Below are 16288 nucleotides of genomic sequence, written 5' to 3' on the forward strand. Positions count from 1 at the left end.
AAGCAGGCCTGTCTGCCGCGCCGAGCCGAGGCAAGGCCACTGCCATGTACCCGCATAGGTCTGGCCTCCCACAGGCCCCCGAAAGGCACGTGGGCAGGAGAAAAAGAAAATTCTCTTGCTTTGGTCCACATTTGCAGCAACTTTAGTCTGATGGAGAAGTGAACTAATGTACCTTTCCAATTTAGGGTCCTTTCTTCTGGACAGAACAGAAAAGATACGGTAACGGCGCTAGAAATGACGGGGTATGGAGACGGCGGAGCAAGCCTGAGCCCGCAGGTACCTGAGGAAGTGCCCTATGGAAGCCACCCAGGGGCAGTAGCGTCATTGTTCTTGATCGAATATAGCTTTCTCTTCACTTAGGGGGTGAGTGGGTGAGGCGGAGAGTCTGACCTCCAGGTTGGCCTCACCCTGGTGACAATCCTCCTGTGTCAGCTGCCAGAGCGCTGGGGTATTAAGTGCATGCACATTTACACTTTCACCAGGTCCCCTCAGGCTTCATTTTTGATAAATGAGTTACACTTTAAAGTTGTTTCTTAAAAACAAAACAAAACAGGCCAGAACGTGTTTTATAAATAGACATATGTAAATTCCTTATAAACGAAAACCCTAACATTTTCTTCTTTATCAACACTAATTTCTCATATCTGAAGTTTGCATATGTTTCTGGTCAGCTCTTCTGAATTCTGACACTAAACAAGTTTTAGTTCAGTAGCTAAGGAATCAGGAGCTGTTTTTTAACCTGGTACTTTCTCATTTCACATCGGAGTCACGACTTGTCTACTTCATGCCCTTTCCTGAACACAGCACCTTCACGCAGGAGCGCCCGTGTGGGAAACACAGGCCCACTTTTGGAGCTACAGCTTTGTTGCTTACTGGAAGGGAAAATGAGGACAACAACACACCAACTACATATCATTCATACAAGGATTAAATGAGATATGTGCCGGAGCCACCGAAGCCTGTAGCGATGTTAGCTGTTGTCATCTGTTGGCTGAAAGAATGCTCTCTGTGCTTGCACACCCATGTTTATTGCCACAGTATTCAAGACAGCCAGGAAGTAGAGCCGATGAGCAGATAAAGAACATGCGATGCATGGACACAGTGGAATGTTAGAGTCAGAAAGGAAGGTGAGACCAGGACAGCTGCAGGATAAAACTGGAGGTCATGATGTTCAGCAAACGAAACCAGACTCATAAAGACAAGTGCCATGTTTTCTCATATGCAGAACCCAGTTTTAAAAGTGTGTGTGCGTATGCGCGTGTGCATGCTACTAAAAAGAGGCTAGTGAGAGGGGAGGAAGAGATGTTCAGAGGTGGGAAATAGAGTGATAGAACATGTGCAATGAAAACGCAAACAAGAGGGGCTGGAGGGGTGGCTTGTGGTTGAGGACAGCGAATGCTCTTCCAGAGAACCTGGGTTCAATTCCCAGCACCCACATGGCAGCTCACAACTGTCTGTAACTCCCAGGTCTGGCACCCTCACACAGGCATACATGCAGGCAAAACACCAATGCACATAAAATAATAAAAGAATTATTAAAAAAGAAAACAAACACGGGATGAACTGAGGGGGAAAGGGCCCAGCAGAAGGACAAGGTATCAGGGAGGAGGGACATGAGAAGAAAGTATAATGCGACTGTGTGGCACACGAGTGTGAAGATGCTGGAATGAAACCTGTTACTCTGTGTACTATCCTAAAGCTCTCTCACCAGCACACCTTGTCATCCTTGCCACCAAGAGGCTCAAAAGACACGGCCGTGTCTACTGCTGCAGTTTAAGCTCCGACCTTCCCAATACGTCCTCAGCATCCAGAGCATGGCTGGCACATAACAGGCAATCAGAGCGTATTTACTGAATGAATGTATGTAGGAAATACAGCAATATTTTATGGATAAGGAAACTGAGGTTCAGAGATAGCCGAAGACATAAAGCCTCCCAGTGACTTGGAGGGGACCAAGAGAGGGTTTTCCTGCTTGGCCGCATTCTACCATTTCCCTCCTAGGGCTTATCTTATTGTCTCTATCTTCAGATAGGGCATCTTTGTTATTAGATGTAAAAAGGATTCGGAAAATTCGAAACCTACTGTAGTATCCACAGCCTTGACTGCTTCTGTGGGAATGTGCTTTGGAACAGGCTCCGCCTGTGACAGCGTCACACATCCTGAAGCCCCTAAGGTGATGACCACCACCTGGCAGCCTCGTTCTAGGAGAACCGATGCAGCCTTCCCAGCCTCTGTGGCGTTATTCACTGCGAGGCCTGTTAAAATCTCAGCCTGGAATATGCACGAGAAAAGAAGCCATGGTGAGGATAAAGCGACTGAGATCTGCTTCCAGTTTGTCCTTTAAGAAAACGTGTCTCCCTCATTTCCTCATAACAACCACAGCAGTGGGAACCCTGAAGGACACTGGTGCAGAAACTCTAATAAAAGGAACAAAATAACGACAACAAAAATCAGCTATTTAAGGTATCCTCAGAATGGGCATGGTGTTTCATGCTTACTATCTGGAGGTCAAGAAAGGATGATAAGGAGTTAGTGGCCGAAGCAAGTGGAAGTCAGCCTGTATTTCAAAGTGAGACCCTATCTCAAATGACAACAAACAAAATCCAAATGTTTTGGAGGTTAAGAGCACTTGCTGCTCTGGTACAAGACTGAGGCTTAGCTCCCAGCATCCACATAGTGGCTTGCAATCACCTGTAACTCAGAAAATTGGGAACAGTACTACCTCAAGATCCAGCGGTACCACTCCTGGGCATATACCCAAAAGATGCCCTACCATTCAATAAGGACATTTGCTCAACTATTTATTTATTTATTCAGCTTTATTTATAATAGCCAGAATCTAGAAACAACCTAGATGTCCCTCAACAGTGGAATGGATATAGAAATTGTGATACATCTACACAATGGATACTACTGAGTTATTAAAAACAAGGAAGTCATGAAATTTGCAGGCAAATGGATGGAACTGTAAGAAATCATCCTGGGCAAGATGGTGGCGCCGGGAGGACTCTCATTCTGAGGAGCAGCACAGCAGGATTGGCACAGTGACCAGCAATCAGAACTCGCGGCCATAAAACACAAGTGATTGTGTTTCTCAGGTGAGAGGATACCCCACGGTGGGGGATTCAATCAGCTTTAACTCACCCGGCTAGACCGCGGAAGAGTTCCCGGTTCCGCCAGGCTCTTGGTCGTCAGCCCGGGGCTACACGCCAGCGCTATCTGGTCACTGTCCCAGACTGAACTGTGGGCCCACAACACCATAGACTGGATTTCCCAGTTGAGAGATAACCCCACGGAGCAGGAAACAATTGGGACCGACCCCAGGTTACCCAGACATCCTCTGGAAAAGACTCAGGTTCCGCGGGTGCCCCAAAAGCCAGCGCGGACCCAGAGCCGGGAACCCAGGCTCCTGCACGGAGCCCAGTCTGCGCGCGAGATTCGCCGCCTCAGATAGAACTGTGGGTACCAGGGCACCAGGGCACCAGACTGCGTGTCTCTGGCAGGAGGAAACCCCCAGCGGAGGGGGTCAGCAGCTCTAACGCTTAGGACACCCAGCACCAAAACACTTCCTGGACTCACGCAGACTCTAGTGCAGGCAGGAGCGCTGTGCTCTGCCGCCATTGTTGAGTTCCCCTGGGGCACTGGGACACACAGCTGCATCCTCGGACCTGCAGGAGCCGAAGAGCCATTACAGCAGCCCTCAGATACTGTGCCAGGGATCGGCCAGTTGTCCCTGGCTGGTCTGTCAAAACTGTGGGAATCCCTGATCCTTCAGGGGGGCTGCACCCACAGCGTCTGGACCAGAGCGGTGCCTGCATCCCCCATCCCAGACAGAGACACACAGCTTCTGGTCCAGAGTGAGGCACCCAGCCTCCAGACCAGAACAGTGCCCCCAGGCGCCAACTCAACCTAGGTGCACATTCTCCAGGTCCAGAGCGGAGCTATCAGCCTTTGGCCCAGAGACTTGCTGAGTGCACCTCCCACTTTCCCGGACAGAACTGTGCGCCCCAGGATAACAGACTGAGTTTCCCTGTTGGGAGAAAACCCCACAGCTAGGGAATCAGCAGTTTCTTCAAGAGGACTGTACATGGAAATTTAGTGAGCAGCAGCACACTAAATTTATAACAAGAAACCCAGCAGTGGGGCAGCTGTCTTGAGAAATTCTATAGGTAAGAGGAGATCCCCCCCTGCCTAACATAGACCACAGCTACTACTCAGGGCTATAAACCTGAGGTGAGCAGTGGCAACTCCTGAGAAACACTGGCCATACAGTGACCATAACCAAAAAGCAGAGAAGGACTCCTTCAGGAAAAATCATCTTCCAGCCAAGGGGATACTCCCTACCTCAGGACTCCAGGAAGCACAGAAACTAACAGCCAACACCTAAATCAGCCCAATGGGTAGAGGTCAGCGTAAAGGCTCAACCAACAAAAGACAGAGCAATATGGCATCTCCAGAACCCAGCCATCCAGGGGCGAACAGCCCTGAACAATGCAGCATAATAGAAAATCAAGAAGATGTCCTTACATCTATGTTGATGAAGAGAATAATAGAGGAAACAGATAAAATACGTAAAGAATTAGAGGAAGATAAAACCAAACAGATCATGGCTATCCGTAAAGAAATGGAGGAAGATAAAGACAAGCAGATTAGGGCCAACCGTGAATAAATACGGGAAGATGCAGCCAAACAGCTTGTGGCCTTCAGAGAAGAAATAATTAAATCACTGAAAGAAATCAAAGAGACAGAGTTGAAGGAACTAAAAGAAAAAGAGGAAAATACAAGCAGACAGGTGAAGGAAGTAAACAAAACAACTCAAGACCTGAAGATAGAACTAGAAAAATTAAAGAAAACACAAATGGAGGAAATAATGGAGAGGAAGAATTTAGGGAAGAAAACAGGAACTACAGAGGTAAGCATAACCAACAGAATACAAGAAATGGAAGAAAGAATCTCAGGTGTAGAAGATACAATGGAAGAAATCGATGTATCTGTCAAAGAAAATGTTAAATCCAAAAAAATCCTGACACAGACCGTCCAAGAAATCCAAGACAATATGAAAAGACAAAACCTAAGAATAATAGGAATAGAGGAAAAAGAAGACTCCCTTCTCCAAGGCCCAGAAAATATTTTCAACAAAATCATTGAAGAAAATTTCCCCAAGTTAAAGGAGAAGCCAGTAAGGATACATGAGGCCTACAGAACACCCAACAAATTTGACCAGAAAAGAAAATCCTCCCGCCACATAATAATCAAAACAGTAAGTATACAGAACAAAGAAAAAATACTAAAAGCTGCAAGGGAAAAAGGCCAAGTAACATATAACGGCAAACCCATTAGAATCACACCTGACTTTTCAACAGAAACTATGAAAGCCAGAAGGGCCTGGACAGACATCATGCAGACCCTAAGAGAACACAGATGTCAACCCAGGCTACTATACCCTGCAAAACTCTCAGTCCTCATAGACGGAGAAAACAAGATATTCAATGACAAAAACAAATTTCAACAATACCTACACACAAATCCAGCATTACAGAAGATACTGGAAGGGAAAATACAACCCAAGAAAATTAGCTTCTGTCAAGAAAACACAGGAAGTAATTAACCTTACTACAGCAAAACAAAAAGCAACCAAGCACACAACCTTATGAATACAGCCAACATCAAAATCAAAGGATCTAACAGCCACTGGTCATTAATTTCTCTCAACATCAATGGACTCAACTCTCCAGTAAAAAGACACAGATTAACAGAATGGATACGTAAACAAAACCCAGCAATCTGTTGCATACAAGAAACACACCTAAGACACAAAGATAGACATTACCTGAGGGTAAAAGGTTGGAAGATGACTTTCCAAGCAAATGGACCCAAGAACCAAGCAGGAGTTGCCATTCTAATATCTGATAAAATAGACTTTCAACCAAAATTAATAAAAAGAGATGAGGAAGGACACTTCATACTCATCAAGGGAAAATTCCACCAGGAAGACATCACAATCCTGAACATCTATGCCCCAAATACAAGAGCACCCACATTTGTAAAAGAAACATTGATAAAATTTAAACCACATATAGATCCCCACACATTAATAGTGGGAGACTTCAACACCCCACTCTCAACAAAGGACAGGTCAACAAAACAGAAATTAAACAAAGAAACAATATCTCTGACAGAGGTCATGAATCAAATGGACCTCACAGACATATACAGAACTTTACACCCAAACACAAAAGAATTTACCTTCTTCTCAGCACCTCATGGAACCTTCTCCAAAATAGACCATATATTGGTCACAAAGCAAGCCTCAGCAGATACAAGAAGACTGAAATAATCCCTTGCATCCTGTCTGATCACCATGGAATAAAGCTGGACTTCAACAACAACAGAAATAGCAAAAAGTCTACACACACATGGAAACTGAACAACTTGTTACTAAATGACAGCTGGGTCAGGGAAGAAATAAAGAAAGAAATTAAAGCCTTTCTAGAACTCAATGAAAATGAAGACACAACATAGCCTAACTTGTGGGACACAATGAAAGCAGTGCTAAGAGGAAAGTTCATAGCACTAAGTGCCTTCAAGAAGAAATTCGAGACAGCTCATTCAAGCAACTTAATGGCCCACTTAAAAACCCTAGAAAAAGAAGAAGCAGACACACCAAAAAGGAGTAGACGGCTGGAAATAATCAAACTCAGGGCTAAAATCAATCAATTAGAAACAAATAAAACAATTCAAAGAATCAATGAAACCAAGAGCTGGTTCTTTGAGAAAATCAACAAGATCGACAAACCCTTAGCCAAGCTAACTAAAAGGCAGAGAGACACCACCCAAATCAACAAAATCAGAAATGAAAAGGGGGACATAACTACAGACACTGAGGAAATGCAAACAATCATTAGGACTTACTTCAAAAGTCTATATGCCACAAAATTTGAAAATCTAAATGAAATGGACAATTTTCTTGATCGATTTGACTCACCAAAGCTGAATCAGGACCAGGTAAATCAACTAAATAGTCCTATATCCCCCAAAGAAATAGAAGCAGTCATCAAAAGTCTCCCATCCAAAAAAAGCCCAGGACCAGATGGCTTCAGCGCAGAATTCTACCAGACCTTCAAAGAAGAGCTAACTCCAATTCTCTTCAAACTATTCCACAAAATAGAAACAGAAGGAACATTACCAAATTCATTCTATGAAGCCACAATCACCTTGGTATGTAAACCTCACAAAGACTCAACAAAGAAAGAGAATTTCAGGCCAATCTCCCTTATGAACATTGATGCAAAAATACTTAACAAAATACTTGCAAACCGGATCCAAGAACACATCAAAGATATTATCCACTATGACCAAGTAGGCTTCATCCCAGGTATGCAGGGGTGGTTCAATATACAGAAATCCATCAATGTGATCCACCATATTAACAAACTGAAAGAAAAAAACCACATGATAATCTCCCTAGATGCTGAAAAAACATTTGACAAAATCAAACATCCATTCATGTTTGAAGTACTGGAGAGATCAGGGATACAAGGCACATATCTAAACATAGTAAAGGCGATATACAGCAAGCCTATAGCCAACATCAAACTGAACGGAGAGAAACTTAAAGCAATCCCTCTGAAATCAGGGACAAGACAAGGCTGCCCCCTGTCTCCATATCTCTTCAACATAGTGCTGGAAGTCCTTGCTAGAGCAATAACAGTCGAAGGAGATCAAGGGGATACAGATGGGAAAAGAAGAAGTCAAATTATCACTATTTGCAGATGATAGTATATATGAATGACCCCAAAAACTCTACCAGGGAACTCCTACAGCTGATAAACACCTTCAGCAAAGTGGCCGGATATAAAATTAACTCAAAAAAATCAGTAGCACTCCTGTATACAAAAGACAAAAGGGCTGAGAAAGAAATTAGAGAAACAACACCCTTCACAATAGCCACAAATGACATAAAGTACCTTGGTGTAACCCTAACCAAGCAAGTCAAAGACTTGTATGAAAAAAATTTCAAGTCTCTGAAGAAAGAATTAGAGGAAGATATGAGAAGATGGAAAGATCTCCCATGCTCATGGCTTGGCAGGATTAACATAGTAAAAATGGCCATCTTACCAAAAGCAATCTACAGATTTAATGCAATTCCCATCAAATTGCCAACACAATTCTTTACAGACCTGGAAAGAAAAATTCTCAACTTCGTATGGAATAACAAGAAACCGAGAATTGCTAAAACAATCCTCTATAATAAAAGATCTTCTGGAGGTATCTCCATCCCTGATCTCAAGCTGTACTATAGAGCAACAGTTATAAAAACTGCATGGTACTGGCATAGAAACAGAATGGTGGATCAATGGAATCGAACAGAAGACCCAGAAATAAACCCACACACTTATGGACACCTGATTTTTGACAAAGATGCCAAAACCATACAATGGAAAAAAGATAGCATCTTCAACAAATGGTGCTGGTCCAACTGGATGTCTACATGTAGAAAAATGAAAATAGATCCATACTTATCACCCTGCACAAAACTGAAGTCCAAGTGGATCAAAGACCTCAACATAAAACCAGACACATTAAAGCGGCTAGAAAAAAAAGTGGGGAATACCCTAGAACTCATTGGTACAGGAGACAACTTCCTGAACAGAACACCAACAGCACAGGCTCTAAGAGCAACAATCAATAAATGGGACCTCATGAAACTGAAAAGCTTCTGTAAAGCAAAGGACACCGTCATCAAAACAAAGCGACTGCCTACAGATAGGGAAAGAATCATCACCAACCCTTTATCTGACAGAGGACTCATATCCAATATATATAAAGAACTAAACCAGCTTAAAAGCAACAAACCAAGTAATCCACTTAAAAAATGGGGAACAGAGCTAAAGAGAGAATTCTCTGTAGAGGAATATCGAATGGCAGAGAAGCACTTAAAGAAATGCTCAACCTCATTAGCTATTAGGGAAATGCAAATCAAAACAACCCTGAGATTTCACCTTACACCCATCAGAATGGCCAAGATGAAAAACTCAAGGGACAACACATGCTGGAGAGGTTGTGGAGAAAGGGGAACCCTTCTCCACTGCTGGTGGGAATGTAAAGTGGTACAACCACTCTGGAAATCAATCTGGCGCTTTCTCAGACAACTAGGAATAGCGCTTCCTCAAGATCCAGCCATACCACTCCTAGGCATATACCCAAAAGAGGCACAAGTACACAAAAAGGACATTTGCTCAACCATGTTTGTAGCAGCTTTATTTGTAATAGCCAGAAGCTGGAAACAACCCAGATGCCCCTCAACTGAAGAATGGATGCAGAAACTGTGGTACATCTATACAATGGAGTATTACTCTGCAATGAAAAATAAGGAAATCATGAAATTTGCAGGTAAATGGTGGGACCTGGAAAGGATCATCCTGAGTGAGTTGTCCCAGAAGCAAAAAGACACGCATGGTATATACTCACTCATATAAACATACAATATAGAATAAACCCACTAAAATCTGTACATCTAAACAAACTAAGCAAAAGAGAGGACCCTAACTAAAATGTTCAATCCCCATCCTGAAAGGAAAGAGGATGGACATCAGAAGAAAAAGAAAATAGGAAACAACCTCGGAACCTGCTACAGAGGGCCTCTGAAAGCCAGAAGAAAACAGGAAACAACCTTGAAACCTGCCACAGAGGGCCTCTGAAAGCTTCTGCAGTATAGACTGTCAAAACAGATGCTGAGCCTGATGGCCAACTGATGGGCAGAGTGAATGGAATTTTATGTAAGAAGTGGGAAATAGTAAGAGCTGGAGGGGACGGGAACTCCACAAGCAGAGCAACAGAACAAGATAATTTGAACACAGGGAACTTCCCAGAGACTCATACTCCAACCAAGGACTATTCGTGGAGATGACCTGGAACCCCTGCACAGGTGTAGCCCATGGCAGTTCAGTGTCCAAGTGGTTTACATAGTAATGGGAAGAGGGACTGCCTCTGACATAATCTGATTAGCCTGCTCGTTGATCACTTCCCCCTGAGGGGGGAACAGCCTTACCAGGCCACAGTAGAGGACAATGCAGCCACTTTTGATGAGAACTGATAGACTAAGATCAGAAAGAAGAGGAGAACCTCCCCTATCAGTGGACTTGGGGAGGGGCATGCATGCAGAAAGGGGAGGGAGGGTGGGATCGGCAGGGGAGGAGGGAGGGGCTTATGGGGGGATACAAAATGAATAAAGTGTAATTAATAAAAAATTAAAAAAAATAAAAATAAAAAATTTTTGAAAAAAAAAAAAAAAAAGAAAGAAATCATCCTGAGTGAGATAACCCAGAACCAGAAAGACAGGCATGGCATATACTCACTAATAAGTGAATATTAGCAGTATAAATTAGGATAGCCAGCTACAGACCTAAAGAAGTTAAATAACAAGGAGGACAGTAGGGAAGATGGCAAACAGGATAGACACCAGAAGCTGTGGAAGGGAGGAAACCGGATGGGAGCCTACTATAGAGGGTCCTCTAAAAGGACTCACCCAACAGGGGATCGAAGCAGATGCTGAGACTCACAGCCAAACTTTGGGCAGAGTGCAGGGAATCTTAAGGAAGAAGAAAGGGGTGGGAATAGAAGGACATGGAGGGGACAGGAGCCCTACAAGGAGACTAACAAAGCTAAAAGACCTGAGCCCAGGGGGTACTGCAGAGACTGATGCACCAACAGAGGACCATGCATGGAGAGGACCTAGACCCCCTCCTCAGATGTACTCCTTCTCAGATGTGCCCCTACTCAGATGTGGCAGATTGGCAGCTCAGTCTCCATGTCTATCTCTGAGTGAGGGGAGCAGGGGCTGCCTCTATCATGAACTCAGTTGACTGCTCTTTGATCACTTGCCCCTGGCGATTCGGCCTTGCCAGACCATCAAGGAAGAGGATCCAGGCAGTCCTGGTGAGACTTCACAAGCTATAGGCAGATGGCAATAGTGAAGAACTTCCCCTTTCAGTGGACGAGGGGAAGGGGGTGGTAGGAAGCATGAGGGAGGGTGGGACTGGGAGTCATTGAGGGAGGGGGCTTCAATTGGGATACATAATGAATAAATTGTGAAGAAAAAAAGCACAAAGTACATAACTAGGCTGCTGAGATGGCTCAAGTCACACTTGCCACTAAGAACAAACCTCAGTTCAATTCCCTGGAGTCAACTGATGGAAGGAGAATATTGACTCCTTCAGGTCCTCTGAAAATTCCATGTGCATGTCATGGCATCTGAGCATGCACACACATATACACACATACAGTGTATAAAAAACTTTAAAAGTACGTTACCAGTTCTGCCTGTTCTGTGTTACAGTTTAATCAAATGTGTAGGCCTACACATTTGAATGGGACTACATCTCACTTTTATTTGTTCTGAACATGCCCAAACTAACCCTTTTGTCATATAAAAATCCTTCCTCAAGCGTCTGTTTATTTTGAGCCTGAGCTTGGCCATGTACCCTTTCTTTCTGTCTTCTGTGTGGCCCCTTTTAGTCTGGGTTTGTTGTAATCGGAGGCCACCTTTTAATTGTAAGTGTTTGCTTAATTTTACGCGTATGTGTGTACGCCTGAGTTTATTTCTGTGTATCAAGTGTATACAGGCGCATGACAAGCCCAGAAGAGGGTACTACGTTCCTGGAACTTGAGCTACCAACAGTTGTGAGCTGCTGTGTGGGTGCTGGGAACAGAATCTGAGCCATTTTAATAAGTTTTGTGATAACCTGTGTTACTGGGACCACTTCTGTCTCCTAAATTCACTGATCTGTTTTCAGAGACACTCATTGATACTTCCTAAAAACTCTGAAATCTCTGTCAATACCCCCTCCCCAGTGTGTGTGTGTGTGTGTGTGTGTGTGTGTGTGTCTGTCTGTCTGTGTATCTATATCTCTGTGTGTGTGCAGAAGCCCAGGCTATAAAGACAAGTCATGTATAAGTGTTCTGACCAACAATACCACTATGCTTAGGCAACACTAGTACCAGCTATCAAACATGAGAGAAGACTCCCTTAGCCTTTGACTTTTTCAGCTCTTCCACAGGCAGCACACTGTGAGAACAAGTCATGCTAGGCCCTATCTGAACTCTCCATACATGGAAACTGGGAATGGCAATAATTAATGTTGCTTTAGAGATTTTACTATACAGCAATAGGTAAGATGCTCCTGCCTTAATGAAATTTGTCATTTAATGGAGAAGATAAATGAGCTGAATAAACAATTGTCTAAAGAATAAATAGTGTCTTTTATGTATCTACCAGGGAAATCTAAGCAAGTTTGGTGGTTGAGAGTAATGTAACCTCATATTGTGAAATGGTCACTATCTCCTACAATTCCTTTTTCCTAGCCCAATGCCTGGCCATGGTGGTTGCTCAAAAATGTTGCATAACCTACTGTGGTTGGTTAAAATTAGTTTCCATGTAGCAGCCTTCTTTGTCCGGTATGTTCTGGCAGATGAAATTATCAAGCAAGCAGGCTTGATAATATAGCCTTAGAGCCGAAGGACAGCTGACCTTTCCTGACCATCAGTCTCATCTCCCTTTCTCTCTGTGTATGTTGCATCTCAGTGATGAGCCACAGTGCCATTCTAAGGCTGACTTTCCATGGAAATGGAGGTTGACTGGGCGCTCATTCCTAACAGTCCTCATAAAAGAGGTTATATCACTGCATGGACAGGGATGTTGTATGGATGTGTACGTCAGGACCCTAAGGTGAGACCCTGCCTCCCTCTTACAGCAGCTGCAACTGGGAATCTGGATCTCTCCACCAATGCTGTCACACGATCTGCACATGGACAGCAGCAGCCACTCCAGGAGTTGTATGCTAATTACAATTGCAGATAAAATACAAAAGCTCAGTTAAATGTGATTTTCAGAAAAACAGCAAATTGTTTTGTATGTTTTCTTTCACTGATTATTGGAAATTCAAATGTGACTGGGCATCCTGGGTTTTTATTTATTCAACTTGGCAAGTTTAAAATTAATTAGTTAAAACAAACAAACAAAAAAAGAGGCGGGAGGTGGTGGTGGTGGTGGTGCAAGTCTTTAATCTTAGCACTTTGGGGTAGGGGCAGATGGAGGAAGTTCTTTGTGAGTTCAAGGCCAGTCTGGTCTACAGATTTCCAGGACTGCCAAAGCTACACGGAGAAACCCCATCTCAAAAAACAAAAACAAAAACAAACAAACAAACAAACAAACAAAAAAAAAAAAAGCTTTGTCCTGAAAATGTGAAATAATTAAAAGAAAACAATATGTCAATGTTTGGGGACTGGAACGTGCTGAAATGGGCAGAGTCAGATTAGGGGCATGGCTCCGAATCCTTTATGGCCACTCAAGGCTTAGTAACTTCCTTTCCTGCATACCCCAACAAACTGAAAACTCTCTTTTTACTGAATTCACATGTACTCAAACTGATGCAGTTGGTCCTGCCTCTTTGTTTGATCCAATAGAAACACCAAACTAGTTATCTCTACCTCGCTTTCGTTGCAGCAGAACACACTGGAGAGGGTATAGAACCGGGGGTCCAGGTCAGCCATGGCAGGAGCTGGGTTGAACAATGTTTTCACTGCAAAGGAATGGGAAAGGGGCTTAATAGTTATCATTTAAAATATTTACCTTTTTACTTATCTTTTTACTTATCTTTCAGGTTAGATGCGAAGTAATGTTAGTATGGCAAGGTGTATGTACAGACAGTGAGAAAAATCTGAGGGCCATCATTTTTGCACTCACCAGATTAAACATCTATTAAACCACAGATACAGAAAGGTTTGAGATCATAGTCTCCACTAGTATCAATTTTTTCTTATCTTCATTTCCTTTATTTTCATTCCTTACCATTTCGGCTTCAAGAGCAAGCTGAGTCAGATTTACAACTAATGTGATTACATAGTTCAGGTGAGAGCAACAAAAACATTAAAGTAAAAGTGTGGTACGTAAGGACATGAATGAATTTGGATGGAATGGTGAACATACTTGTAGGTTAATTGAAGTGCTTGTCTGTGGGGCTGGTCCACAAATTCAGTTTTCAGGGAAGAAAAAAGGGACAGGACAAAAAAAAACAGCGAAGAATTTGAAATTTTTTCTGGTAGTAACAGCATGTAGGAAACTGAAGTATATGTGTATATTTTGCGTGCCTATGTATGCTCCAAAATAGATTAAAATTACTCAGGCCAACATACACACATGCACTCACAAACACGCACATGCATGAGCACCCGCCCACATCCACACACATCACCTTCCATTCTTGGCTTCTGGGAGTTCCCTGGAGTTAGACTAAGTTCTAGCTCAGATTAGACAACTGCAAGAGAAGGAGGGGTGGGGAGAAAGAGAAGAGAAGGGAGAATGTTACAGCCATTATCATACTGACAGAAGTGCTTTCCAGAGGAGAAAAGCAAAGCTTGGAGAGATGAGGCCAGCTGCTGATGTCATACTCATACCCCTGGATATGGTTAGGCTAGGTCATTTGGCTTTGATATTAGGGTTTAATAATCTTTAAAGTAGCAACATATCTAGACCAGGGCTCTGTCCATAGCAACACATTTTTCCAGTACAACTGCATAATTTTTCACAACAATTTTTAGTGTGAAATTCCGCAGATTATTTTAAAGGCTTTAGAAATTCCACTTGCAAAATGCTCCGACTCTGTGACAAAACAACTAGGTTGGCTGGGTTTCTTTTATCAGCCTGGATCCAGAGGTTCACAGGGTAAATAATCCCACCTGATTAGTCTCCAGTGAAATCCTTTAGCTGCGGTTCTTAGAGACTGTTCCAGAACAATGGTTACAAATTTGTTTACACAACAGGAGAGCCTGTTCAGATGTAGGGTTCCTAGGCTCCACTTCCGGCCCGCTGACTCAGAATCTTCAGGGAATCCACACAGTCACAGTTTCTCTAGGTGGCTCTCATAGCTAGCTCACCATCCTGCTTGTCCTGGGGAGATGCGGATTGGCTCACGGTCGATGGAGACTCCATCACCGCAATACTGTGAGCATGTCCGTCCTGCTTCTGCGCCTTCCGAGGTCTTGCTACAGCTGGGTCTGCCAGTGGTCTTCACCGGCAGAGGCTAGCAGCATCGCCACATTTTTGTTATTTTAGACTTTATGATGTCCTCCCACATGAACTCTGTGTTTTTTCTCCTGCTCAGAATTTTTGTACAGGGCAACTGTTTGGCTTAAATTAGAAAATGCATGTAAAAGCCCTATGTAAATTATAAAGTGTTGTCCAAATATAAAGGATTATTACTGTTATTATACTGTCCTGGGCACACAGCTGACACCCACGCCTGTCCACCCCTCTTCTGCCTTCTGATAGAGTGTGTAGCCCACCAACAACCTCTCAGTGGTTTTCTCATGTCTTTGAAGGGTCACAGATGTCCATTATGCATGAATGTCTCAGGGCCTGGCATTCGGGTGCAGTCACGTTTTAGGTTTTCTGAATAGCATTGGAGTAGTCTGGATGAGAATGGGCCCCCATAGGCTCCTATGTTTGAACACTGGGTTCCCAGCTGATGGAACTGGGGAAGGATTAAGAGGTGTAGCGCTATTTGAGGAGGCGTGTTTCTGGGGGTGGGCATTGAAGTTTCAAAAGCTCTGCCATTCCCAGTTAGCTTTTTCTCCCTCATGCCTGTGTCCACAGCGTGAGCTCTCAGCCTTTGCTTCAGTACCATGCCTGCCTGCTGCCATGTTCTCTAACCCACTGAAACTGTAAGCCTCACATGGACTCTTGAATACGCTGCTGTCTTAGTCAGGGTTCTATGGCTGTGAAGAGATGCCACGGTAACTCGTACAAAGGAAAGCATTTAACTGGGGCTGGCTTACAGCTTACAGCTTCAGTCCATTGGCACCACCGTGGTGGGGAGCATGGTGGCATGAAGACAGGCTGCTGCTGGAGAAGTAGCTGAGAGTTCCACATCCAGTTCGGTAGTCAATAGGAAGAGAGTGCCACTAAGCCTGGCGTGGGCCTCAGAATCCTCAAAGCCTACCCCAACTGACACACGTCCTCCAGCAAGGCCATGTCTCCTAAGCCTTTCAAATAGAGCCATTCCCTCATGACGAAGAATTCAAATCTGTGAGTCTCTGGGCTACTCTCATGCAAACCACCAGTTGCTCTGGTCATGGTATCTTACCACAGCAATAGAAAAGTAATTAATGCAAGCATATTGCTCTGTTTCCCTTGATCATTAAATGGAATGCACTTGCTCAAGCATTCCTCAGTCCTTGAGCACACGTACTATATCAAGCTACCAGCAACAAAGATGCAGGAAGCTTTCCT

General features: G+C 43.7%; 1 protein-coding gene across 1 annotated transcript in view; it reads right to left on the reverse strand.

The window, feature by feature from the left end:
- Positions 1–13621, reverse strand: part of Rbks (ribokinase) — a 41261-nt gene extending 27640 nt beyond the window's left edge. The window contains exons 1-2 of the mRNA XM_055627165.1: positions 13489–13621; positions 2083–2271 (exon numbers count right to left, since the gene is read on the reverse strand). Coding sequence (XP_055483140.1) covers positions 2083–2271; positions 13489–13617 — 318 coding nt within the window. The 5' untranslated portion in view covers positions 13618–13621. The remainder of the gene's footprint in view (positions 1–2082; positions 2272–13488) is intronic.
- Between the last annotated feature and the right edge of the window lie 2667 nt (positions 13622–16288).

The sequence above is a fragment of the Psammomys obesus genome, unplaced genomic scaffold (assembly GCF_907164565.1).
Source record: "Psammomys obesus unplaced genomic scaffold, mPsaObe1.curated_primary_1811, whole genome shotgun sequence".
Taxonomy (NCBI): domain Eukaryota; kingdom Metazoa; phylum Chordata; class Mammalia; order Rodentia; family Muridae; genus Psammomys; species Psammomys obesus.